Source organism: Spermophilus citellus, assembly GCF_964194105.1.
Source record: "Spermophilus citellus genome assembly, chromosome: 4".
Lineage (NCBI taxonomy): Eukaryota > Metazoa > Chordata > Mammalia > Rodentia > Sciuridae > Spermophilus > Spermophilus citellus.
In genome coordinates this window covers 226,655,190-226,679,520 of record NC_138185.1, presented here as the reverse complement: position 1 = coordinate 226,679,520, position 24,331 = coordinate 226,655,190, and the positions used below count along the sequence as shown (strand labels likewise).

Below are 24,331 nucleotides of genomic sequence, written 5' to 3'. Positions count from 1 at the left end.
TACAGGTACAGCATGAAGATTGATGTGGAAGGCGTGTGTGGTAAAGTGCAAGGTGTCTGCAAGTGTGGATGCTAGGTTGTTAAGGTGGTCACCCTGGTGTGGGGGGTGGGGAGAGGAGAATTTCACCTTTTCCGTGATACATATCTATACAGCTGGGATTTAGAAACAAGCATATATTACTTTGGCAATAAAAGAGTTTTAGTGCTTGCAACAAAAGTGTGGGGCTTCTTCACTCTGGGAATCGGACTAAATGTGACTTAGTCTTCAGGGAAACTAGAAAAGGCATTAATTCTATTAATTAATGCAATCAGTGGAATCCACCTCAGCAAAGATGTCTTAATGAGGTGCCTGGGGCATCCATTATTTATCTTATAAACAGCTCCAGGCCCTGCTGTGTCAGGCTGAGGGCTGGGTGCTGAGATCACAAACAGCACACACTCCTGGCTGGCAGCAGGGCCCTCCCCTCTCCCGAGGGGGGTGGGGGTGACCTCCGTCCCATTCTCATTAACCCAGCCCCTCCGCTCCGCGCCCCTCCCCCACCCCAGGCTTCCTGCGCTCTGGGATCCTGGCAAATGGATCCTCACTCTAGCTCAGACTTCAAACTCACCCCCCACCTCCTTTCCTTAGCGCTCACAAATGTTGCTCGTGGCACAGCTACTGGCAGAGTCTGGTCTCCATAAGTACTGGCTGTACTCCCGCTCCCTCCCCCGGTTTCCGTGCAGCATCTCCATCCATGTAGCTTGGCCTGGTCCAGCGTGGCCCTCACCTAACCCACCTAACCTCCTGCTCCTTCCCCTGTGCGCGCGCCTGGAGCTGTCCGCGGTGCTGACCGCGGGCGCGCCCGGCGTTTGGCCGATGCGCACGCGTCCGGGCGGGGCGCGCGGGACTCCGCAGCGCCGCCACTGCGCAGCCTCCCGCGCGGTCCGGCCTGCGCGCTGCGCCCGGAGACTCTCGCTGCCCGGCTCCCGGCCCGGCCGAGCGCCCCTCGGGCCAGCGCCCGCAGACTCCCGGGCCTGCGGCCTCCTCCCGCCACCTCTCACCCGCGCCCGGCCATGGCGCTCAACAATTTCCTCTTCGCGCAGTGCGTCTGCTACTTCCTGGCCTTCCTGTTCAGCTTCGTGGTGGTGGTGCCGCTGTCCGAGAATGGCCACGACTTCCGCGGCCGCTGCCTGCTCTTCACGGAAGGCATGTGGCTGAGCGCCAACCTGACGGTGCAGGAGCGCGAGCGCTTCACTGTGCAGGAGTGGGGCCCGCCGGCCGCCTGCCGCTTCAGCCTGCTCGCCAGCCTCCTCTCGCTGATGCTGGCCGCCGCGCACGCCTGGCGCACGCTCTTCTTCCTGTGCAAGGGACACGAGGGGTAAGTGGGGGGCTCGGGCCCCAAGAGACGCAGCCCTCAGGCCGCGCAGGGGCCCCTTCCGTGCCCTCAGCGTCCCAGGCCCTCCTACCCACAGGAGCACGAGCACTTCCAGGGTTCCCGCAGCCCAGAGACCTGCAGGTGTCAACACTGGGCCCTCACCACCTACGCACGCAAACACAGGAGCCATGATGATCATCGGTACAAGGCCAGTGCCTCCTTCCCCTCCCCACGAGCTTCCGGGCATCGACCCCCCTTGTGGTGCAGATGTTGCACAGTCATGGCCGAGCTGGCCAGGCCCTTCCAGGCCTTCCTCTGCCTGCGCAGCCAGGCTCCCACTCTCCAGAACTGCGGACAGCTCCCAGCCAGATTCTGTGCCTGTGCTTTGCTCTGCTCTCTCCTGAATGGGGGAAGGGCCCAGGCCTTGGTGGCCAGGAGAGTGGGGGTGCCCTCCAGCACTCCCCATCATCCTGGGACAGAAGCATGTCTGGGGGAATCCTGGGCAGGCACACCCTTGGCTGGGGGCAGGGCAATGAGGGAAGGCCCTGCTTCCTGGTTCCACTACCTCCCTTCCTGGGCTGCCATTGTCCTCGTCACCCTGTCCTGCCCTGGCACTACCCTGGAGCTGGGGGAGGAGGTTCACCGGGGCTGGGTGGGTTCCTCAACCAGTGGCATCTTATTAACCCCCACCCACTTGAGGCCTGCTGGGCCTGGGAGGAGCCAGGGCACCTGTGTGTGAGGGACAGTGAGATCCAGGCCTTCAAACTTTGCCCCGCCCCCATCTGTCACTTGTTGTCAGGTTTTAGTGGCTTCTCCCTCTGCAGGGAGGTGGGAGATGGGCAAGGACTCTGAGGGTGTGGGGGTGGGCAGGAGTGGGGCCAGCAGGAGTGGGGCCAGCTCTCCCACCCTGAGAGCTGTCAGACAGAGAGGCAGAGAGAGGATGAAGGGGGCTCTTGGGGCAGGGAGGGCCAGCAGGCTGTGCCTGGGTGGGGTTGCAGGACCTGGAGGAGGGGTGCAAGTCCTAGGACCCCAGGTGTGGGAGTGTCCTGGAGCCGCTGTAACCAAGTACCACAAACTGGGGCTTGAGGTCCTTCCTCTCTCCCGGGTCTGGAGGCTGGATGTCCAGAATCAAGATGTCTGCAGGGCCCCTTTCCTTAGGAGGGTCCTTCCTAAGTGCCTTCCAGCTTCGGCTGCTCAGCAGCCCTCCTTGTTCCTTGGCTTGGGGCTGTCACTCCTTTCTGCCTCTGTCTTCACATGGCTTTCTCTCCGTTTCTTGGTCTTTCCTTCTTATGAGGACATGGTCACTGGATTTAGTACCCAGGATGATCTCATTCTCAATCCTCAACTAAATGACACTTTTAAAGACCCTATTTCCAAGTAGTCCATGTACCTGGGGCTAGGACTTGGACATAGCTTTCTGGAGACACAGTTCACTCCACTAAGATTCTGCACACAGGGCCTGCAAGAAGCCAGGTGTCAGCTGGGGAGGCCTCCAAGTGCTGAGGGTTTGGGGCCCCAAACTCTGGGCTGTGAGGCTGGGGTCTGCCCAGGGTGAGCCTGGCAGGTCTCCTTCTCTCTCAATTCCTCAGTGGCTAGGGTCCCAAGGAGATGTTTGAGATGTCACCTTCACCCACATCACCAAATCAAGCCTTACCCCGTCAGCCTTCTGCAGGTCCAGGGGGTAGAAACGTCTCTGGACAGGAGCTGGGGCTGAAGAGGGGACATGGGAATAGTCAGAGGAGGGGATGCCCCAGGTCCTGGGGTCCCTCCTGCCTGGGCCTCTGGAGGTGGAGGGTACAGGCCATAGGGGGTCAGCCACTGCTCAAGCACATCCTTCCAGCCTTCTGGGCCTCTGCAGGAGGATTGGCCCCAGGGTGCTCATGGGCTGGCCAGGGCTGACAGGAGAGCAGGTCTCTAGATGGGACTTAGCTTTGTGGCCACAGCAATGGGTGATTTCAGAGAGGCGGGGTGACCACCTGAGGCTGAGGGACAGGCGAGGGAGTGAAGAGACCCAGAGCTTGCAGGGCAGGGATCTGTCACACAGGGAAGCTCATTCTGCATGACCTAGGCAGCAGACCTCGGGAGCCCCGGCTTCTGTCTTGTCATCTTGTAGAAGATGTCCACCTGCCCTGTGGAATGGCCAGCATTGCCCACTTTAAATGTGGAAACTGAGGCATGAGTTTCCAGGTCCTCCCGGGCTCTTGCATGGTGTCATTCCTGAGGTCCTGAGTAGCATCACTGGCTGAAAGGCAAGCTGACCAGCCCACAGTGGGATTTAGGAAGCAGATGGCTGGGTGGTCAGGGCACTCCGAGGAGGACCACATGGCTCGAGTGCACTGGGGCCCGACCCAGGCAACTTTTGCTGGTAGAATCTTGGGGCCTCTCTGCTCCAGTGGTTGGATTCGTGTCCTGCCTGGAATGACCCCTCTCCAGTTTTTGTGTGGGCAGCCATGGTTGGTCCAGCCTTCTTTCCTCCAGCACATAATGTCCCATCAGGAGCTATTGGCTAAGGCCACAGGGCTTTTGGCTGCCTGCCCTCCTCTTAGCCTAGTGCATAATCTAGATGGTGGTCAGCTGTGATGTCAGTACTCATCTGAGTTCTGTAGGACTTGGGTAAAGCTCTTGCAAGCCATTCCAGGCTGAGGGCATCAGTCTGAGGGGACCCTGGTGGGGTGAACTCAGGGCAGGCATCTTATTTGTTTCTGTGTCCTCGGGGCTGGGTGCAGGGCCTGGTGTGTGGGAGTCATCAAATGATGTTTGCTGAGAGGTATCAGCAAGATGCTTGGGTCCTGAGCTGTCCTGCCCTGGGGGCACACAGCTGGTCCTGTAGTCCTTGTAGATTCATGACTTAGCCAGCCTAGGGGTCAGCCCTTCAGACCTGCTGTGTCAGTAAGTTCTGGCCTCCTGAACAGCTTGGGTCTGTAGAGGCCAGCAATGGATGAGGTGGTCAACCCAGAGCAGCACCTCCAATGCAGACGAGCACAAGTGCTGGGTCAGCAAAGGGACTTGGGACAGCTAAAGGGCTAGGGCAGGCATCTACAATGAGCTCGTGTGGTGGGCAAGGCTCTCAGGGCCATCAGTACCCCGTCAGTCTCTGGTTTCTGAGGTCAGCACGTGCACTGCTTCTCCCAAGGCGAGGCAGCAACCTTGAGGCTCTGGCTTCCCTCTGTCAGCACCGAGGCAGAGCCTGGGGCCTGTTGAGGGTCCCTGGGTTGGTCCTGAGCTATGGGTCTGGAGCATCACCCCGGAGCTCTGGGCTGAGTCGGTGGCACCTGTATCTTTGGAGGTCTTGCTTGCAGGGCAAATGGCAGGGCAGATGTGGGCTGTGGGCCTGGGCTAGGGCACTCTGGCCGAGAGGAACCCTTTGCGCCAGGCTTGGCAGCAGCCTGTAACTGGCTGGGGAGCAGGGGGTTAAGACAACCCATCTGCCTGCCTACACCTGTCGCTCAGCCTTCAAATTGCTCCCGGCTTCCCAGGGAAGCCGTCACCATGGAGACGGCACATCCTAGGCTGGGCACCCTGAGAGGCAGGGGGGGGAAGATATGTTAACCCTGTGTGTGCTACACTCCTCCTTCCATGGTGTCCTGTCCTGGGTTTGTGTGTTGGGGGACAGGGTGGGGTGACATTGTGACCCTGGAGGGCTCCATCCAGATGAGGCTTCACATATATCCAATTCTTCAAAAATCTGGAAAGCCCAGCAGGGTCCGTGGGAACCCACCAGGAGTGGCAAGATAGCGGAGGAGGCTGTCAGCAGTGGCTCCGGCTGGGTCTTCCTTGCCTCCTGGGGGCTCCGTGTCCGGCCATGGCAGGAGAAAACCATGATGCTGAAGTGTCTGGCGTCTGCAGATCATCAGAGTCTCTGGCTGTTGGAGCCTGTGTGTGAGCATCCTCAGTGTTGGCAAGGGACAGGGGCAGGGACTGCAGGGCCCCTGTGCGTCCCAGATGTGTTGTACCAAGGGATTCAGGGACGGGCTCAGGAAGACCCTGTGCAGGAGCTCCAGCCCATGGGAAGTGCTCTCCCTGCCTACTTCCCACCCCGCCTGGAATTCACTGCACAGCTCAGGGGCTGCTGTCCCACCCCCACTGGGGAGGCACAGATGTGGCGCTGGTCTGTCAGTTTGTCTGGCCTACTGTCTGCACTGTGGCCAGCCCAGCCCTGCAGAGACCAGCAGGGGGCAGCAGCAGCTGGGATGACCTGTCTGGGAGTTGGGAATGCCGGGTACCTTGGTGGTCCTTGGGAGGACCACAGAGTGCTGTCCAGTAGGTGGAGGGACGAGTGTGTCCTGGCACAGGCTGAGTCCTCACCCTCCTGCTGTCCACTGAGCTGGATTTTTGTGCCAAAGGCAGGGCTCTTGCTTGGCTCTGTCTGTGGAGGCCAAGTCCCTGCCTGCCCCCGGCCACCCTGTCTTCCTTGGCTGGAGCAGAATAGCCAGTGCAGGTCTGCATGGGGGTGAGCTCTGGGTGACTGTCCTGCTGTCCTCCACGAGCCGTCCTCCAGCGGGCCAGGCCCCTGCTCCCCCAGCTTGCTCAGTCCCAGGCTGCTCTGCACAGGGTGCAGCAGTTCTGAGCCCAGTCTCCAGGCACCTGGTGCCCATGGGTGACTGCACTTCTGCAGCCCAGTTTCTTGGTGGCAGCACTGACCTTAGCCCTGGACATAGCTCCAGATGAGCACTGAGGGCTGGGAGGGCAGTGGGCCATTCACAACAGGGGATCTGTCTTGGGAGGCGTGGGCAGGGAGTGAGTGTCCCTGGGAGTGGGACTCTGGGTTACCTGGTGGACAGCACCTGCCTCCCAGCAGGGGTGGGAAGGCGAGTGAAGAGCCATTGTGGGGCGAGCAGGCCGGGCAGGGCACAGGGTCCTGTGCAGAGCGGGGCCACAGGGCAGCGTCCACCCAGGGTGGGGTCTGTCTGCTGCCAGTGTCCATTGTGCACCTGCAGGTGGGATGGGACTCGACTCGCTGGGCCCTTGGCCGGAAGCCTGGGTGGAGGCCTGGTCTCCCACCTGGGTGCCTGCCAGTCCTGCTTGCCCTGCTCTTGCTGCTGTGACTGCTGGGTCACAGCCTGTGGCTTTAAGAGCACTGCATCCTCGGGCCCCTGTCTCCTCAGGGCTGGGGTCCAAGCCTCCCATCCTGGGGCTCGGCTGCTGACCCAGTAGCCACTGATGCGGGTGGCCCCTGGTAGCAGTGCTGTGGGATCGTTGCCGAGACTTCATAAGCCTGGTGACACCTGCCTTGAGCTGGGCACAGGGACTGGGTTTGTCACTGGTGTGTCGCCTCCTAGGCAGGACCACAGGCTCCTGTTCCAGCACAGGGCCTGGCAGAGGCAAGGGGAGGGTGCGGAGGGGGGGAGGGCACGGGGAGGGAGGGCACAAAGCAGGCTCCCAGGGGCATTGCCCATCTGCTTGCCCAGGTAGCACCTGCCACACTGGGGGCCACAGCCCGACCTCCTGGCTGGGATGCCACCTGGTTTCCAGGTGGTCCCAAAGCCAGGTTGCTTTGTCTACACATTGGCAGCACCAGTGGGCTATAAGCCTGTGGCAGTTTGGAGGTGGACAGGCCCTTTCTGGCCACCCTGCTCCTTGCTGCTGTCCTACATGAGGGTATTGCCTGTGAGGGCCCCACTGGGGGACGGTTCCTGTCCCCCACCCCCTGGCACCTTAGTGGGCAGCCGACCTGAGGCTCGCCTAAGGGACTTTGAATCTCAGGGGCTTCTGGATGGTGGATGTTCTGGGCAAGGCAGAGGTCTGGTGGCATGGGTGACCCCACACAGGTCCCCTGTGTGGGCAGACAAGGAAACAGTGACACCCTGGGTGTCGTGGCTGTGTGCACCTGGCGGAGGCCCTGGGGCCCCCGGGGCAGTGGGCCCAGGCCTGAGCCAGTCCCCCTGATGGCTCCTTGACCTGGGCTCCCAGCTTGGCCCTGGTTGGCCTGGCCTGTGCCAGTTCCCCTCACAGCTCGTCCTTTTAGCTTTAAATAGGTCAGTCAGCACCTTCGGCAAGTCCCTAATGCAGCCAGTCCCCAGTGCTTTGGAGACCATGAAGGTAGAAGACCCTCCTTAGTGTCTTAGGCTGTTCGAGATGCTAAAGCAAAGTACCCTGACCTGGGTGTCCTGCTCCAGTCCTGGAAGCTGCATGTCCGCGGCCAGGGTGCTCTCAGGTTGGGTCTGGGGAGGCCTGTTTCCTCGTTCGTGCACGGCATCTTCTTGCCGTGTCCTCATGTGGTGGACACATGATGAGTCCCTTTGATGAGGCAGTAACCCAGTTCCTGGGGCTCCACTCCGTGGCCTGTCTGCTCCCCAAGGCCCATCCCTCGTGCCATCCCCATGGGTTGGGATTTCCACAGGTGAACTTTGGGGTGGGCATTCGGCCCACAGTAGTGGGTGACCGTGGGGGTGGCCTGGGCTGTGGCCTTGTGCTGCACAGCCTCAGGAGGGCGCCTTGAGTGCCAGTGCACACTGTCTCCCATGCCTTGGAACAGCCGTCTCGTCCCTGTGCTGGCCTCCTGCTGGCCCTGCCTCCCCTGTGCAGTGACGGTCGCGGGGTTCCAGCTCTGGGTCTTTGGGAAGGTGAGATGGGCAGCTCGGGGCTGCGTGTGGACTAGGGCCGAGGGATGGCTATAGAAGGAGAGCAGCCCCTGAGCCCTGCTGGGACCCATCTGGGGCCCAGATGCCAACCAGGAAGTCCAGAGGGCTGGGCCCATGTTGGGGATGCTGAGTGCCCCCTGCGTCCATCTCCTGTCCTTGGCTGCAGCTCCTTCTTCTATGCCTTCGTGAACCTCCTGGTCAGCGCCTTCGTGGTCTTCCTGGTCTTCATTGCCAGCACCATTGTGAGCGTGGGCTTCACCATGTGGTGTGACACTGTCACTGAGAAGGGCACTGTGCCCCACAGGTATGCTGCCCCCTGTTGTGTCCCTGGAGGACCCTTCCCCAGCCTTGCCTGTGCCCCAGGGATCTTCCCTCTGAATCCTGTCCTGGTCTGCAGCTTGGCCCTCCCTCCCCCACACCCCCACCTGTGCACTCCTGGTCGCCCCTTCTGGGAGCCCACCCCCTCCTTCCTGGCTAGGAGAGCCACCAGGGGTTGGAGGACCCTGGAAAGCTCAAGGTGGCCATGCAGTCCGAGACCCTGGGGTCTTGCCCTGAGCTGCCTGTGGGGGGGCAGAGGCCCCAGGAAATGTTGGGATGGAGGCTTGGGTCCTGGTGGGGTTGGAGGTTTGGCAGGGTAGGGGGTGGAGAATAGAGTAGAAGGCTCTGGAGGGGCAAGGTGGCTCCCTGCCATCGCCCAGGGACCTCTGTGATCAGGGCGGCCACTTGGCTGTGACCTGGGGCAGCCTCTGACTATCAGGGTGCCCAAAGTGGAGCATGTGACTGCCCATATCCCTCCGGGATACTTCTGCCCAGCCCTAAGAAGGCCCAGACCTGGGGGGCAGGACCTCAGGTCACCTCTTCCGGAGGCTCCACATTCTTTCTTTAAGAAAATCAACTCTGGAACCTGATGTCTAACTGGGTGACGCACACCTGGGCACATGGCCTGCCTGACCTCTGTGTGTCCAGGGGTTATCCCAGGCCAGGCTGGGGTGGGTCTGCGGGTTCCTCTCCCCAGAGCCAGTCCTGCTGTGCTGGTGGGGGTGGGGACCTAGAGGCTCCCCCTCCGCCGGATGGACGGCCCTCAGCACTTGGGGGTGGTGCTCCCTGCTCCCTGCCAGCCACTCGGCCACAGAAATCACCCTCATACCCACGCCTTGCGTTTTAGCTGTGAGGAGCTCCAGGACATCGACTTGGAGCTGAGTGTGGACAATTCTGCCTTCTATGATCAGTTTGCCATCGCCCAGGTAGGGTGGGGCCGTCACTGCTCCCCAGGGAGGAGCAGGCCCAGGGCAGCCTGCAGAAGCAGAAGGTGCACCTGGAGGGGAGGGCCAGGTTCCCGGTGGCTGGATGGGGTGTGGGAGGTGGGACTGGAAAGGGGCGTCACGTCCTGGGTTTGAAGGGAGGGTCTGTGTTCTGGACAGGCCTCAGAGCGCCCTGTGCAGGTGGGTGGTGCCAGGCCCAGGGTCATCCTGGAGCAGAACAGGAGGCCATTGTGGTGTCCCAGGTGTCCCTGTACACGGGAGGCTCCTACTCTGCCTGTCTGCCCTGCCAGCCCTCACTGGGCTCCATGCTGGGCATCCTGTAGGCTGGACACATTGGTGGTCAGTGGGGCCCCAGGCAGAGCCTGGAGGTGAGGATCTTTCTGAGGTGACCTGAAACGGTCACAGACAGTGACAGGTAAATCCAGCGGAAGATGCTCCGGGCCTAATCTGTGCCAGTTAGATGATGTGGGGACAGACATGCTCAGAGGGGAATCGGGTAGACGTGGAGCCGGCCTGGAGCTGATTAAATTGTTCTCTTTCAACTGTTTGGAAACAGCAGATAAAGGTCAGTTTATTTCAGTGGCTGGAGGGGGTCCTGCCGTGTGCAAGCTCCTTGGAGCTGAGCAGCCCCAGCTGCCGGGGGGACGTGGCCCTGGCTCCTCCCCAGGGACCCCCTCCTGGGGGAGAGAATGGAATCCACAGGCTCCTTCACAAACTTGGCTCTGGAGGGGGCTGCAGAGAGGAGCCTGAGGTCCCCAGGCCTCTCGGCACATGTCCTCGCTCACAGAGTGGGACACTCGGCAGGGTGGGTGCGGGCTGTGCCCTGACGTTGCCCTGCTCTCTGTGCAGTTTGGCCTCTGGGCGTCCTGGCTGGCCTGGCTGGCCATCACCATCCTGGCCTTCCTGAAGGTCTACCACAACTGCCGCCAGGAGGACCTGCTGGACAGCCTGGTCCACGAGAAGGAGCTGCTGCTGGCCAGGCCGGGCCCCCGTGCCTCCTTCCAGGGGGAGAAGAGCGCCGTCATCTAGGCTCCCCGCTGGCAGGGGCGCCGACCCCAGGATCCTTTCCCATCATCCTGTCCTGGGGGAGCAGCTGGGGATCCCTGCCTGGGTCCCCACCCCTGCCAGCGCCGCCCTGCATGTGTCCCCCCGCCCTGCCTGCTGTGAGGTGAGCACCCCGATTCCCACCCAGAGCCTGGCAGTGGCTGGCTAGGCAGCAAAGGGCCAGGGGCTGCCAGGCTTCACGCAGCACTCGGCTCTCCTCCTGGCCAGGTCCCCGGGTCCCTTTGCCACTGGGGCGGCTGGTCCATGCTCCGCCTCTGTGTGACTGTGCGTGCCTGTGGGTGCAGGTGCAGACCAGCTGCTCAGGAGGGTGCTGCTGTCCCCTCCTGCAGACTGCAGCCCAGGCCTCAGAGCCTGGCCAGCCCAGCCTGCAGGAGCAGGACGTGGGCAGGGGGCCCTGGCTCCACGCTGCGCTCGGTGGTGAGCGCTGGTGGTGGCTGCGCAGCCCTGCAGGAGAGCCTGGTCCTCCCTGGAGGGCATGTTCCTCTGTGACCTTGTTCCAGGGGCTGGGACCCCACGTGGAAGAGCCCCCCGCCCTGGCCTCCGTGAGCCAGTTGTCTTGAGCTAGTCCACAGGCTCCCTCTGCACTGCCATGCCCTTCTGGAAGGGAGAGCCCAGCATGTCCAGCTGTCTGCTGTCCACCAGTGACTGCTGTGTTTCAGGCGGAAGGTAGCTCAGGCCAACCTGGAGGGGCTTGGTGAGCATGGTCAGCTGGGCCTGGGAAGCAAGGCCAGCAAGGACTTGTCAGGACACTCTGAAGGCAGGTGCCAGTCCTGGGGAAGTCCAGGCCAGGTGGGGCAGGTTGCTGCCAGCCCAGGGTTCAGCTGGGAGTTTCCCGCAGGTACTCAGGGGACAGTATGGTGACAGTCTGAGGTTCCCAACGCTGCTCTCCTCCTGGGCCCCTCACATCAGCCCTAGTCCACTGGACACAAAGACCCTTCCCAACCCCAAGGGTTCTGGTCTGTCTCCCCAACACAGAGTGGAGTGGCTCCTGCCTCACTCTGCCTCCCCCAGCCCCCGGAACCCTGGAAGGAGGAGAGAGGGACAGGGCAGGGGAAAGGGCAGCTGGCCAAGGACAGCCGCTGTCAGCGCTGTGTGGACCTACGTCCGCCTGCACTGGAGCTCCCTGGGGGGCTGTGCATGGCTCCTCAGACACCTAGGCCCTGGGGGTTCCAGGAGGGGGCTGGGTGCTGGCCTGCAGTGGGCCCCGGGTCCCCTGGGGGCTGTGGTGTGGGTCCCCACAGTGGCTCCGCTGCAGACTGCTGTTGAGATGCCTGGACTCCTCCCTGCTGTTTTCAGGGGGGCACCTTATTTTAATTTTCCTTCTGGCTAAACTGAAAGTGAAGAACTTGAACCTCCACGTGTCTCTTTCTCCAAGTCAAAATAAAAGCAAACCCTGTCTCCACTGCGGATGAGGGCTTGTCACGTCTCCTGGCTGCCTCCCCCAGCCTTCCCCAGCCTCCCCCAGCTTCCCCCAGCCTCCTCCAGCCTCCCCCAGCCTCCCTCAGCCTCCCTGTTCCCGTGGCTCTGACTGCCTCCAGTCTGATTTGAACCGCTGCATCCTGAGCTTGTTCTGTCAGTTTCAGGGGCTTATCAGGAATGGCCTTCTGGGCACAGTGGGCCTCACACCTGCATTTCAGGGGTCCGAGTCTCACGGCCCCTGGGTGACCCCTTAGGTGTTTGGACAGATTTGAGGGATTCCTCTATGTCCTTGTTTGAGCAACATTTATTACAAAAACAGCTGGGATGGCAGTTCTGTGGGCCTGAGAGCTGGACACTTCTCTCTGCCATCTTGGCAGTGGACAGCTAGCTATGGGGAGGGGGCCCAGCCCCCTTCCAGCCCTGACCCAGAACCAGGTTGAGAGGCAGCCCCTGCCCAGGGGCTGAGCCTGGGCCGTGAGCCTCCTCTCAGAGCCTCCTTCTCATCTGCAGTAGGGGTGGGGACGTGCCTGTCCTCCTCCCAGGGTGGGTGAGGTGGCACGGGTCTGGGGGCGGCTGGGCTGGTGCAGGGAAGTGGTAACCAGGGGTCCCCTGACCCCCACCATGGTCCTCTGGAGGCCACTTCTGGGAACAGGGCCTCTCTGCAGGGTTCCCCCACCCTGAGGTCCCCTGACCCTGAAGCTGCAGGAAACCCTGGAGACCCCTACCCATGGTCTCTGAGGCCTGGGGGATCCATCCCCTAAGCAGTAGAAGAGAGTGAGCTGGGTGTCCAGGCAGGACTTGCCTCCGTGTACCCCCCATTCAGGCCAGGGTCCCCACTGGGTCGAGGGAGGTGAGGCCCCACAGCTGGCAGTTGGATTCGTCCTCTGACGGACTCTCACAGTGGACCCCAACACATAAAATGGCGGGGAGGTGACGCTGGGCGGGGCAGTGCGTCTCCCGTCTGGCCTCCAGTCAAGGCGGTCACTGTCCCTAGGTCCCCCTGCCACGAGTCCTGGGTTTGCCAAGCAAGCTGGCAGGGCTCTCTCCTGGCTGGGGCCCGAGGACTGCCTGAAGCTCCACCCTAACCCTCATCTACCCAGGGCTGCCCAGAGGGGACATCCTGGCTGGCCACTGGCCAGACACCCAGGAGGCAGTGCCAGCAGGCCAGGAGCACGTGCCACAGGCGCATGAGGAGGACCAGGAGCCGGGCTCGGAGGTCCTCCAGGGGTGTGGCAATGGATTTGGCCCGGCCACAGCACAGGCCCAGAGCTGCCCCGAGCAGGACGCACACGGAGAGCCGCAGGAGCAGGGAGCTGCCGCCCGGCAGGCGCTGGAGCAGGGACCTGCGGCGGGGCAGGCGCCGGCCCGACACTGTGGGCCGAGGCGGAGCGGGTCAGTTGTGGCCTGTGCCCTGACCCTCTCGGGTGAGGACTGGCCAGGGGCTTCCCCTCGGAGGGAAAGGGATGGAAGGAGACCCAGGCTGCCGGGCCACTGTCCTGTGCCCATCAGGATGGACATTTGGGAGGGTTGGGGGTGACTCCCAGAGTCCCTATGGGATGGGGATCCCCACTCCTGGCCAGAGGCAAACTGCACCATGGGGGGGGGACACTGCTCCCCAGCTGTGTGCACCAAGGACCCCAGTGTGGAGCTCAGCTTTGGAGCAGACAGGGGTGGCACTGTGGGGCCCGGGGAGATGGGGGCATGGGGACAAGGTGTGGGGCTGGGACGTGCAGGAACTCCTTGTGGGTGGAGGCCCAGAGCGCGGGGCAGATGGGGCTTGGGCTCAGAACTCACCCTTGACGGTGTCCCTGGTGTCCCTGCTGGCGATGTCTAGGAGGGAGAGTACAGATCCCTCAGCCTGCCGGGCGCCCAGCCCTGCTCGTCTCTCCCTGACCCCAGCCCAGAAGACCGGCAGCCGCCCAGCCCCAGGCAGGGCCCACTCCTCAGGGCCCTGACCCTGCGAGCACAGCGGGATGGAGAATAGTCCTTGCCCATCAGCAGCTGCCCCACTGACCACGACCCTGTGTCCGTGGGACCTATTGCCCAGGTTTTACTGGGGGTCTACCTGGGAAAACAGAACAGGGACTGTGGTCCCTTCTGGGGGTCCAGGGTCCTGCCAGAGCTGTGTGGGCACTGCGGGCACCACCCTCTCCCAGACCCTGATGCTGGCCCACGTGCCCTCTTACAATGAATGGCCGCCTCCAAGGGCTCTCGGAACCGTACGTGCCTGGAAATCCTCTGTGGGTCGGCCCCGTGAGGCCCTTGCTTGGGCTGGCCGCGTCTCAGGATGGAGCGGGGCTGCTTCCTGTCACTGTCCTGGCCAAGAGTGGGAAGCAGGCAGCAGTGAGCACATTTCAGCAGAGTCCTCACTGCCCCCTGGGCTTTAGGCAGAGGGACAGGTGTGGAGACCCCAGAGCTGCCCTCGGCCCCCCACCTTGCCAGTTGCTCTTACATTGGAACCCGGACAGTGCTGAGCAGGCAGGGCAGTAACCAGCAGGCCCCTGTCCAGCCCACACTCTGTGCCTCCCAGTCCGAGTGGGGCACAGTAATGTTTGCATGTTAATAAGAGGAATAACCCATCCTAAGGTGACCCCAGGGTAACTGGCCACTGACGGAGGACTCTCCGCCTCGGGGTTGGGAGCCTGCCCTGAGTCCCACTGAGTTCCTGCAGGGTCTGTCGTGGGGCCCCAAAAAACAGGCCTGGAAAGGCTGGTGACCAGGGATCAGGCGGGGAGGGACGGGGGTGCAGAGCTCTACCCTGTCCAGAACCACCTCATACAGATGAGGGGCAGGGCCTGGACAGGGCTTGGGGACCCACCAGCAAGGCGCGAGGCACCTCCACCCTGAGGGGAAATGCCAGCCCTGGCCCCTTCCTCTGCATTATCTCTGGCTGCTGTTCTGGCCCCTGTAGGGACTCGGGGGACATGGAACATGGGGATGGCGTGGGGAGGGGCCCTGGCTTAGGGGGCCAAGATAACAAGTTCCACCCAGCTCCACGGGGCTGGCTGTGGCCTTGCCTGGCCACTGGGGTCTCGGCCTCCCTTTCTGGGTCTGCATGTTCCCAGGCGGCTCCGGGGTGAGCAGGAAGGCAGCTGTGCACCCACATGCCCACCTGCTCCGTTACCAGCTCATCTGCCCAGCCCCAGGTTGGAAGATGAGCTCCTGGCCTCTGTGGGCCCAGTGTCTTTGTCTGTGGCACAGGGACAACAGGCTTTCTGAGGGCCATCCCCAGGTTCTCCCAGCTGGGCACCACCACCGCACACAGCCTGCTGCTCTGGGGTGAGGGAGGCTGCCCTTCAGAGCACTGGACCTGGCAGTGAGCTTAGAGCCTCCATTGGCCTCAGGGCCTGAGGTCTGGGTCCCTCCTGCTTGGACGCCCCCGATCCTGCTCTGTGGAGACTCCCTTGCTGACACCCCCTCCAGGTCCCCTCCCTGTTCATCCTGGAGGACGCTTGGTGACAGCCTCAGGTGTCCTGTCTCCACCTGCTCCCTCGCTCCAGCACTGGCCTTTCTGCGCTCCTCAGCTCTGTCACCTTCCATGGCTCCCACGTCCCCTGCCTCCATCCGGCCCCCCACCCTGCCAGTTGCTCTTACATGGAACCCAGTCAGTGCTGAGCAGGTAGGGCAGTCACCAGCTCCCTGCCGCTGACCTCCTCAGTCTGGCCATCTCCCACCCCCGTGCTGCTTCCGTGTCTGGGACCCTGGCCTGATGCTGTGTGCCCACCTGGTGCCTCCTCACCAGACCAAGCCCTTCAAGGTGGCCTCCCTACCCCACCAGGCCCCAGAGTTCCCCTCCTGCTGTTCCTGGGGCAGAGGACACCTTCAGAGCAAGAGTGGGGACCCTGCCTTCCTCACTACCCCCACCCCAGGGGACACAGTGTGTGCAGCGGGACGTCTCTGGCAGCCCGCCTCACCCTTTCCGCCCTGGGCACCTGTGAGCCCCACGTGGCCTCATTTCTTCTGGGCTGACGTCGGGGCCCTGGCCGGGGGTCGGGGTGCAGGGCTGGCACCGTGGTCTTCATTTACTGGAACATGGTCCTAGGACAGGAGATGGTTCACTGCATGAGCAGTGCCCCCCGTTAAAGACAAAGGGATGAGGAGATGACTCCCAGGAAGCCAGGTGGCTTCCAGCTCTGGCCGGCCTTGCCCAGCGTGGCCGCGGCCCTCCTGCCCAGCACGGACGAAGCCTGTGCCCTGTGTGCTCAGAACCGCTCCTGCAGGCAGTCTCCTCCGCTGCTGCCCGGTCTCCATCACCCTCGTCTTTCATGGCTGTATAATACTTCTCAGGGCATAATACTGCCCTGATTTGCACCTACCCGCCTGGCAGTGTGCCTTCTGTCATTGTCACTGTGTGTCTCTCTGCATTGCCTCTGCTCAGCAGGGGTGGCTCTGGCTCCCACGAAGGGTGGGAGCTTTGCAATGCCAGGGCTCAGTGGGCCCTGGGAAAGGCTCTTCCAGAGGGTCCTGCAGCCGTCCTGCTGTGCCCCTGAGCTCCTGAGCCCACCCCTGCACTGGCCAGGTTTGTCCCTGCTGCTGTCTGTCCCTCTACCCTCTGTCCTTCTGTCTTTGTCTCTGGTTCTTTGTCTCTAAGCACATCTCTCTCTTCTTGTCAATGTCTGATTCTCTCTCTGTCTCTGACCTGTCCCTCCCTGGGTCACGCTGCTCACTCCCTGGTACAGAGGCACCTTCTTGATCCACCAGTGTGTCCCCAGTTGCCAGGAGCTGTGCATGTCCTCTGTGCCTTGCTCAGGGTGGCTGCCCAGCACAGATTTCCTTCTTCCATAGCCTTGGCTGGGCCTTGACCTCTAAGGTTTCCTGTCCTGCTCCAGGTGTGGACGCCACTGGGCATCCCAGCAGGGGCAGCCGGACACCAGCCCTCCCAGGCCTGGGGCTGCCCAGCACACCTCCCTACCTTCTCAGGGGAAGTGAGGTCAGAGAGGGCAGGAGTGTCCCTGGCCACAGAGGCTGACACAGGGCTGCTGGCAGGCTGGTCCTCCCAGCTCCTTCCCAGTTTGATGGGTGGCTCGGGGCCGTCTGCCCTCCTCCACCCTGCCCAGGCTCTCCCAGGGCCCTGATGAGGGGCATTTGGTGGGCATCATTGCCCTCCGGGTGGTGGCAAAAGTTTGAATTTCATGAGAAGCGTCCTGGTTTCTGTGGACCCTCCCGGGCCCTGTCCCTGAGGGGTGGGAACAGGCTGGGGGCTCCCCTGTCCACAGCTGCCTGGAGGGGTGAGGCTGGGCCGCCTGCAGCCTTCCTTCTGGGAGAGAGCTGGCTCCTGGAGCCCTGTCGGACCTGAGCATGGGGCGAGCCGACACCCTGACATCCACACCACCAGGCCCACCAGGCTTGGTGACCTCATGGGGAGCGCTTTCTCCCAAGGTGGCGTCAGGTTTTACTGCAAACAGGGCTGAGCAAGGAGCGGGTGCAGGAGCCAGCATGTCTACACACGCTCAGGGCGTTCTGCTAAGAGGCTGTGCGGCCTCAGTGCCCAGGGCTGAGGCCACCGGAGTTCAGGCCCACGTAGCCTCCAGGCCAGTGCTGTCACAGAGCACCAGGCTGTTCTGTTTGGGGACACTGCCTGGCAGGCAGCCTGGGCAGCATCTGCAGAGAGGGTGCTGGACCCAGTTCACACTTGGGAGGGCCGGGAACTGCTGAAGCCCTGCCAGGTTGTCAGAGGCTGGGGTCAAGGGTGGGCAGGGACCCTGTCAGTCTCCTGGGCCCGGAAGGGGGAGCTATGGGCTCTTTGGCTTCTCCTGTGGCTGCACAGACTGGGCACCCCAACCCTGCAGCCAGCCTGCCCAGGTCATGCCCTGCACTGCCTTGGAGAGCAGGCTGGGTAGGCCAGGGCCACCCCAGGCAGGGCCACACCAGACTCAGCCCCTTTGCCGTATGGCCAGGAGATCTGTGGTGTGCTGTCCCTGGACAGGGCTCTTTGGGGGATTGCAGGACGACATGTGTGTGTGAGCATGTCTGTGTCATATGTGTGATTATGACAGTAGCCACACGTGGGAGAGCATGTGCGTCCCTGGGAGTGCCCACATGTGTGTACATGTGAGTGAATGTGACGGTGTATGTTGATGTGGGAGAGCACACACCTGCCGGGATTGAATGCACACTCAGGTGTTCCTGTCTGCAACTGTGTGTGCAGTGTGCACGGAAGTGATTGTGTGTCTTATTCGTGTGTGCGTGTGTGTGTGCATGCAGATGTGCTGTGTGTGCCTGTGGGTGTGTCTGTGTGGTGTGCACACGTAGTGTGTAAGCACGTGATGAGCGTGTGCAGCGTGTTGTGCGGGTGCTGGGCTGTGACCTTGCTGGTTGGGGGTTGGGCTCTGGAGCTCCTCATGTGGCCACCTGTGACCTTGAGTGAGACTCAGCCTCCCTGGCCTTGACCTGCTGGCTTGGTGCCAGCAGCCTCGGCAGCTGCGCCTGGACCCTGCCGGGTGCAGGTGGGCTGTGTCACAGCAGATCCCAGCTGGTGCATCTGCCCCGTCGTTCCTCCTGGGAGAGTGGATGCCAGGCACGGGGACAGCCCCTCCCCCATGGCCTGCGGCCCCTCTGGAGCTGTGCACTTCACCTGGCTGCCCTCATCCCTGCTCCCAGGAGGCCACCCACCCCTGTACAGGCAGGTGCTGCCTGCACCCAGACCTCCCCTCCAGGAGGGGAGGAAGCTTCCTCAGGAAGCAGGGCTTTTGGTGTCCCCAGGCCTGAGGGGTTCTGGTCCCTGTGACCTTGGTCATGTGAGTGAGCTCCTGGGGGCTCCTGTCTCCAAGTGACGCAGCAGAGAGGTGGCCCTGGTATGCACAGTAGCAGGGGAGGCCTGCTTGTCCCCGCCCCCCAGCAGAGGCCTTGGTGGCAGGGACAGGCTGTAACTCGAGTGTACTTGCTCTGGGGCTGGCTCGTGACAGATGGGTGATAAAGGGTAGAACATAGTTCCTGGGGCCTGGGCCTGGGGAGTGTCACCGCCATGCCACACTACTGGGGAGGGTGCCTGTCTGACGGGTGCTGCCCCTCGCTCTGGGCCACGTGGGGCCCCAAAGACCCTCTGAGCATTCTTGGGGCTTGTCCAAGTGCCCCACCTCATCTTGAAGCTGTTGGGAGCTGGTGACAGCCCAATGCCACGTCTCTCCACCTGCCATCCCTCCTCTAAGCCCCGGCCCCTCCCCGGCCTCCAGGGCCTGTGGAGGAAGGAGCTCACTGCCTGCTCTGCTCCCTCCGTGCAGCCCGCTTACCCCCACAGCCTGGCACCTGCGTCTACATCCTTGCCCAGGGCGCTGGCCGGGCCCAGGTCCAGTGGCTAGCCTATGCAGGCCCCAGTGCCCAGCCGGTGCTGCCAGCGGGCCCCTCCTTGGCTCTGACCACTGATGGACACCCTGTTTGGCACCCACAGCTGCTCCTCGTGTACCCCCACTCCGAAGCTGAGCCCGTGGGCATGCAGGACCCAGGCCCACAGTCCTGGAGGGCAGGCACTCGGAGCCTGGTGAGTAGCGGGCTTTCCTGCTGCACCACCTCCACAGCACTCTACAGGGGCTGGGGACGGGCCAGGCTCCTTGGAGACCTCCTGGGAGAGTGAGGAGGCTCGTGAGCCACACACACACACACACACACACACCCCACCTGGGCTCTGGCAGTGTCCCACCTGTCTCAGGGGAGCTGGCCCACCTGCTGCGTCCCACACGCTGCTGATCATCAGAGCCTCACCGGAACCGGAGCTGTGAGGCGCTCACAGGCGGGCGGAGAAGTTTCCATTACAGAAACACAGGCAGTGGCCTCAGCAGCCCTGAGGGCCTGGCTGCCCGGGGGCCTCTAAGCAGGGGATTGTGGGAGGCTGTCACCACGGGGCTTGGGGCCCCCACTGTCCCAGTCACCTAAGCAGTTTGGCCAGACGAGCTGAAGCTGCAGAGCCAAGCTGTGCCTTCTCCCCGCTGGAAAGAAGCAGGAAGCCAGGGACGCCCCACTGACCTTCTCTCTGTAGGTGGGGGGCCAAGCTGGGGTGCAGGGCACAGGGCTCCCAGAGGAGGCAGAATCCGCAGGCAGCTACCCAGAAACACGCTTCCAACTTAAGCCGGAGGCAGAACTGGGGAGCCCCTGGCTGCTCTGTCCATGGCTGCGCTCACTCAGACACCTAATGGCCCTGGCTTGGGGACAGGGAGCAGGGCTGGCCTGGAGCAGCTCTCACCATCCAGGGGTGTCTGGAGCCTCTGTGTGGCTGAGAGGCCCTTATCCAGCTTCTGCCCCCAATGGGCTGGCTCCCGCCTCCCCAAGATGGCTGAGGCTCGGGCAGGGTGTAGGTGAAGGGCACAGGCTGGGGGTGTGGGTGAAGGGCACAGCCTTGGGCGGGGTGTGGGTAAAGGGCACAGGCTGGGGGTGTAGGTGACGGGCACAGGCTGGGGTGTGGATGAAGGGCACAGGCTGGGGGTGTGGATGAAGGGCACAGCCTCAGGTGGGGTGTGGGTGAAGGGCACAGCCTCAGGTGGGGTGTGGGTGAAGGGCACAGCCTCAGGTGGGGTGTGGGTGAAGGGCACAGGCTGGGGTGTGGGTGAAGGGCACAGCCTCAGGTGGGGTGTGGGTGAAGGGCACAGGCTGGGGTGTGGGTGAAGGGCACAGGCTGGGGGTGTGGGTGAAGGGCACAGGCTGGGGTGTGGGTGAAGGGCACAGGCTGGGGTGTGGGTGAAGGGCACAGGCTGGGGTGTGGGTGAAGGGCACAGGCTGGGGTGTGGGTGAAGGGCACAGGCTGGGGGTGTGGGTGAAGGGCACAGGCTGGGGGTGTGGGTGAAGGGCACAGGCTGGGGGTGTGGGTGAAGGGCACAGGCTGGGGTGTGGGTGAAGGGCACAGGCTGGGGTGTGGGTGAAGGGCACAGGCTGGGGGGTGGGTGAAGGGCACAGCCTCGGGTGGGGTGTGGGTGAAGGGCATAGGCTGGGGGTGTGGGTGAAGGGCATAGGCTGGGGGTGTGGGTGAAGGGCATAGGCTGGGGTGTAGGTGAAGGGCACAGGCTGGGGGTGTGGGTGAAGGGCACAACCGGGCGGGGTGTAGGTGAAGGGCATAGGCTGGGGGTGTGGGTGAAGGGCACAGGCTGGGGGTGTGGGTGAAGGGCACAGCCTCAGGTGGGGTGTAGGTGAAGGGCACAGCCTCGGGTGGGGTGTAGGTGAAGGGCACAGGCTGGGGGTGTGGGTGAAGGGCACAGGCTGGGGGTGTGGGTGAAGGGCACAGGCTGGGGGTGTGGGTGAAGGGCACAGGCTGGGGGTGTGGGTGAAGGGCACAGGCTGGGGGTGTGGGTGAAGGGCATAGCCTCGGGTAGGGTGTAGTTGAAGGGCACAGCCTTGGGCCAGTCCTGGCCGCCCAGGAGCCTCAGAACACCAGGGGCTAGGATGTCCCTGAGTCCACTCTCCTGTTCTCTGTGCAGATGGGGTTCAGAGGGGCTGGGTGTTTCTGGGGCCACCAGCCCTGGTTTTCCTGAACTGTCCCCTTTAGGGAGCCCCTCAGTCTTGGGTGGAAAGCCAGGGGAGGTGGCCTGCTAGCCCCTGCCTCTGTCTGCTGTCCACCCTGCGGGTCCTGGCCTGCATCATCGTCTGTTCCTGAGCAGGAAGCTACGTCCGCCTGCTCCCGGAGCTGGCTCTCTCACCTGGCTCCCTCCGGGGTCCTCGTAGCTCAGAATCAGCCCCACTCTGCAGGTGCCAGCAGTGTCCACTGCGTCAGGGATGGCAGAGCCCCTCCTGCCCACTGAGGAGGGGGGCCAGGGGCAGCCCCGCAGGGCACACAGGTGAAGGGCCTGCTGCCTCCCTCTGGCTGTGGCCTGGAGGGGCCACCGGCTTATCCACAGGACCCAGTTGGTGCGAGCTGCGTCCCTGAGCCTGGCCCCTCTGCTCTGTTGTGGCGTCTGTCCAGCTCTCCAGGCTGAGCTGCGGTCACCTCTCCCCTTTGGCAGGAATAGCAACAACCCGAGGATAGGCCTCTGGCCTCAGATTGGGTGGGAGGTGGCTGTTCCCCAGGCCCCTGGTGGACAGCAGGCCAGGCCTGCAGACAAGGCCAGGGGTCAGGGCTACTGTTCCCTCCCCCTTGGCCCAAATGTGTCCTCCCAGGCTAGCTCCAGAGCTGTGTAGCTTACAGAAAGCCCAGGGCTTGAATGAGTGGATAAGTGAGGGTCGTGTGGGCTGTAGGGAGCCCAGCCCTGACAGGCCCCGCTGCAGGGCGGAGCCCTGGGCTCGGGAGGGGCCCATTTCCTGCCCATTTCCTCTGCCCCACATGGCCCCAAGCCCTGAGGTTTCAGGGGAAAGGGGCAAAGGACAAGTCCCAAGCTGAGGGTCTGGGGCATGCTGTCAGAGTCCCAGTAGTGCCTGGCAGGAGGAACAGCATCTGGGCCAGGGAGGCACAGTGGGAGTGAGGGGACCAGTGTCCAGGGTCTGCCCAGTGGGGCACACAGGGCTCTCCTTTGTATCTGCTGCTTGCAGCTGCCCTGCTTGGCAGGTGTAATTGGCTCCTCATTTATAGATGAGGAAAGTGCAGCTCAGAGAGGCCAGGCAACCCACCCACTGTCACACAGCCAGGAGGAGGTGCTGGCTCAGGCTCAGTGGCTGCTGCTCAGTAGCCCCATCTGCAGGTGAGCATGGCATCCCCAGGGGAATTGGATCTGAAGGGGGACTTTGTGGGCTGCTACAGGCATGAGGTCTGCAAGTGGGCAGACCTCTGGGTGACTTATGGGGTTCAACTGTTTTGAGGGACAGTCGAAGGATGACGGAGACACCTGTCTCATAATGTTCCCTGGAGGCATATCCTGCTTAGGTACAGCTATGGGATCCCTGAGCCTGGGTGTGCAGGATGGGAGGGGCAGGGTGAGGGGAGGGACGATGTCCAGGCCACCAGGGGCCACAATGGCCAGCCTGGATGTACCACCCATGCCCATGCAGGGGTGCTGGGGGGGCACTCCCTGGCTAACCCTGGGGCAGGTGCAACTTCCCCTGTAAGGGCAGGTGATCAGTTCCTTGCTCCCTGGGCCACACTGAACTCTGCCCTCAGACATGGGGATCTGGCATGTCTATGTCCCAATAAAGCTTTATTCACAAAGACCAGGTGTCCAGCTGGCCCAGGATGACTTACTGACCCTTGTTCCAGGGAGACCGCCTAGGAGCCTAGGAGGGTGGGGGCAGAGGGAGTCCTATGCAGCAGGGACATGTAGGAAGACCAAGGTCTTGACGACAACAAAGCCCAGATCCCGGCTCAGCTCTGACCCACCAAAGCCCAGATCCCGGCTCAGCTCTGACCCACCAAAGCCCAGATCCCGGCTCAGCTCTGACCCACCAAAGCCCAGATCCCGGCTCAGCTCTGACCCACCAAAGCCCAGATCCCGGCTCAGCTCTGACCCACCAAAGCCGGAGCTGTTCCCACTGGGCACAGAGTGGGGAGCTCTGGGCAGCTCCTTCCTGTCCTGTCCTTTGACCAGAGAAGGAAGGGCTGGCCCAGGCCTTGGAAGCTGCCTACTGCCTGCTCTCTCTGGAAAGGGAAGCCACCACTGTCCCGTGGCCATTTGCTCTGGGTGATTTATTATGCCCACAAAGGCCCAGCAGCTCTTGATGCCCTTGAGCCCTCTGGTCCCCGCCAGCCGTATCCCCAGCCCCATCTGATGAGGCTTGCCCTGTGCCCTCCACCGATACCTGCTTGATCAGGACACCACCGGGCCTCCTCAGGGTGGGCAGAGGTGGCCTGGAGTCTGAGCTTCAGGGTGCACACAGACACTCGGAGATGCCCCTGTTCTGTGCCAGGGATGGGGGAGGGGCCAGGCCCTGCCATCTCAGGCCTGCCCAGGGCCAGAGAAGGGTTCTCATGCCTGGGCAGCCTCACCATCAAGGATGAGGAGCCCCAGATTTGGTCCTGACTCTGCCACTGTCCAGCCAGGTGACCCAAGCTGTCCCCTGTGCGGGGGGAATGACTGGAGTCCCACGCCAGCCTGCACCCCTCAGTGGAGGGGTTTCCTGTTCAAGTCTCCTGGGGGGCAGCAAGCCAGCCCCAGGGACAGAGGCACACAGAGGTCTCCAGAGGACTTGGAGGTCTCTGCAGAGCAGTGGACCCTCTGGTGTGAGGAGGTGGAGCTGGTGAGAGGACAGGGATGGAGCTGGGGCTGGTAGATGGGGTCCTAGGGCCCCTGGGGCTGGAAGAGAAGGGAGAGGACTCTCACTACCAGTCACCAGGCCCAAAGGGACAAGGGGCCAAAAGTCACCACCGGCCATGGCCACCAGGTCACAAGTGGCCCCACCAGCATACCTTGGTGGGTGGGAGGAGTGTAGCCTGAGGGTTGGGGTCCAGGAGAGAAGGAGGGGGAGGAAGTGGGACAGCGTAGGCTTTGGGTTGGAGGGCAGAGGCACCGTCCCAGTAGGCGGCCAAGGAAGGATCTCAGATAGTGGGCAGTGAGTCCTCTGCCACCGGGCAGGCAAAGGATGAGGCTGCCTTGAGGACTCTCGGGGACAGTGCACGGTGTGGGAGGGCATGCAGGGCGGGGAGCATGTGCCTGCTGCTCTCCCTGCTGCCCGTGGCTTGCCTGGCACACGGCCAGAGCTGTGGCGCTTTTCTGGCTTTCAACTTCAGCTAAGGGTCCTGCCTGATCACCACTGGCCGTGGGGTCAACTCCCTCTACTGTGGAGCGGGCAGCTCGTCATTCTGA

General features: G+C 62.8%; 2 protein-coding genes across 10 annotated transcripts; one reads left to right on the top strand and one right to left on the bottom strand.

Annotated features, from left to right (window-relative positions):
- Positions 1-919: 919 nt before the first annotated feature.
- Positions 920-11,657, top strand: TMEM179 (transmembrane protein 179). The gene is made up of 4 exons (XM_081288921.1): positions 920-1,357; positions 8,102-8,239; positions 9,101-9,179; positions 10,047-11,657. Exons 1-4 carry the CDS (start codon positions 1,053-1,055, stop codon positions 10,224-10,226), a joined length of 702 nt encoding a protein of 233 aa, XP_081145047.1. The 5' UTR covers positions 920-1,052; the 3' UTR covers positions 10,227-11,657.
- Positions 11,658-11,967: 310 nt separating this feature from the next.
- On the bottom strand, positions 11,968-21,658 carry LOC308646683 (nutritionally-regulated adipose and cardiac enriched protein homolog). 9 transcript variants are annotated; one of them, XM_081289950.1, is made up of 5 exons: positions 21,302-21,658; positions 15,596-15,719; positions 13,868-13,992; positions 13,476-13,511; positions 11,968-13,052 (listed from the first exon to the last, which is right to left on the bottom strand). In XM_081289950.1, the coding sequence occupies exons 2-5, from the start codon at positions 15,634-15,636 to the stop codon at positions 12,763-12,765; spliced, it is 492 nt and encodes a 163-aa protein (XP_081146076.1). In that variant the 5' UTR covers positions 15,637-15,719; positions 21,302-21,658; the 3' UTR covers positions 11,968-12,762. The 9 variants fall into 9 exon arrangements, with proteins under 9 accessions (XP_081146076.1, XP_081146079.1, XP_081146071.1 ...); XM_081289953.1 differs by having other exon boundaries at positions 15,614-15,719; XM_081289945.1 differs by having other exon boundaries at positions 13,868-13,997; positions 21,302-21,657.
- Positions 21,659-24,331: the final 2,673 nt, after the last annotated feature.

Excerpts from the sequence above, each read along its gene's own strand:
- TMEM179 (XM_081288921.1), top strand. The coding sequence starts at position 1,053 with ATGGCGCTCAACAATTTCCTCTTCGCGCAGTGCGTCTGCTACTTCCTG. Across the intron at positions 1,358-8,101 it reads CTGTGCAAGGGACACGAGGG|CTCCTTCTTCTATGCCTTCG; the intron begins GTAAGTGGGGGG and ends CCTTGGCTGCAG. Across the intron at positions 9,180-10,046 it reads ATCAGTTTGCCATCGCCCAG|TTTGGCCTCTGGGCGTCCTG; the intron begins GTAGGGTGGGGC and ends CTCTCTGTGCAG.
- LOC308646683 (XM_081289945.1), bottom strand. The coding sequence starts at position 15,703 with ATGAAGACCACGGTGCCAGCCCTGCACCCCGACCCCCGGCCAGGGCCC. Across the intron at positions 13,998-15,595 it reads AGGTGCCCAGGGCGGAAAGG|GACAGTGACAGGAAGCAGCC; the intron begins GTGAGGCGGGCT and ends ACTCTTGGCCAG. Across the intron at positions 13,053-13,475 it reads CACCAGGGACACCGTCAAGG|TGTCGGGCCGGCGCCTGCCC; the intron begins GTGAGTTCTGAG and ends CTCGGCCCACAG.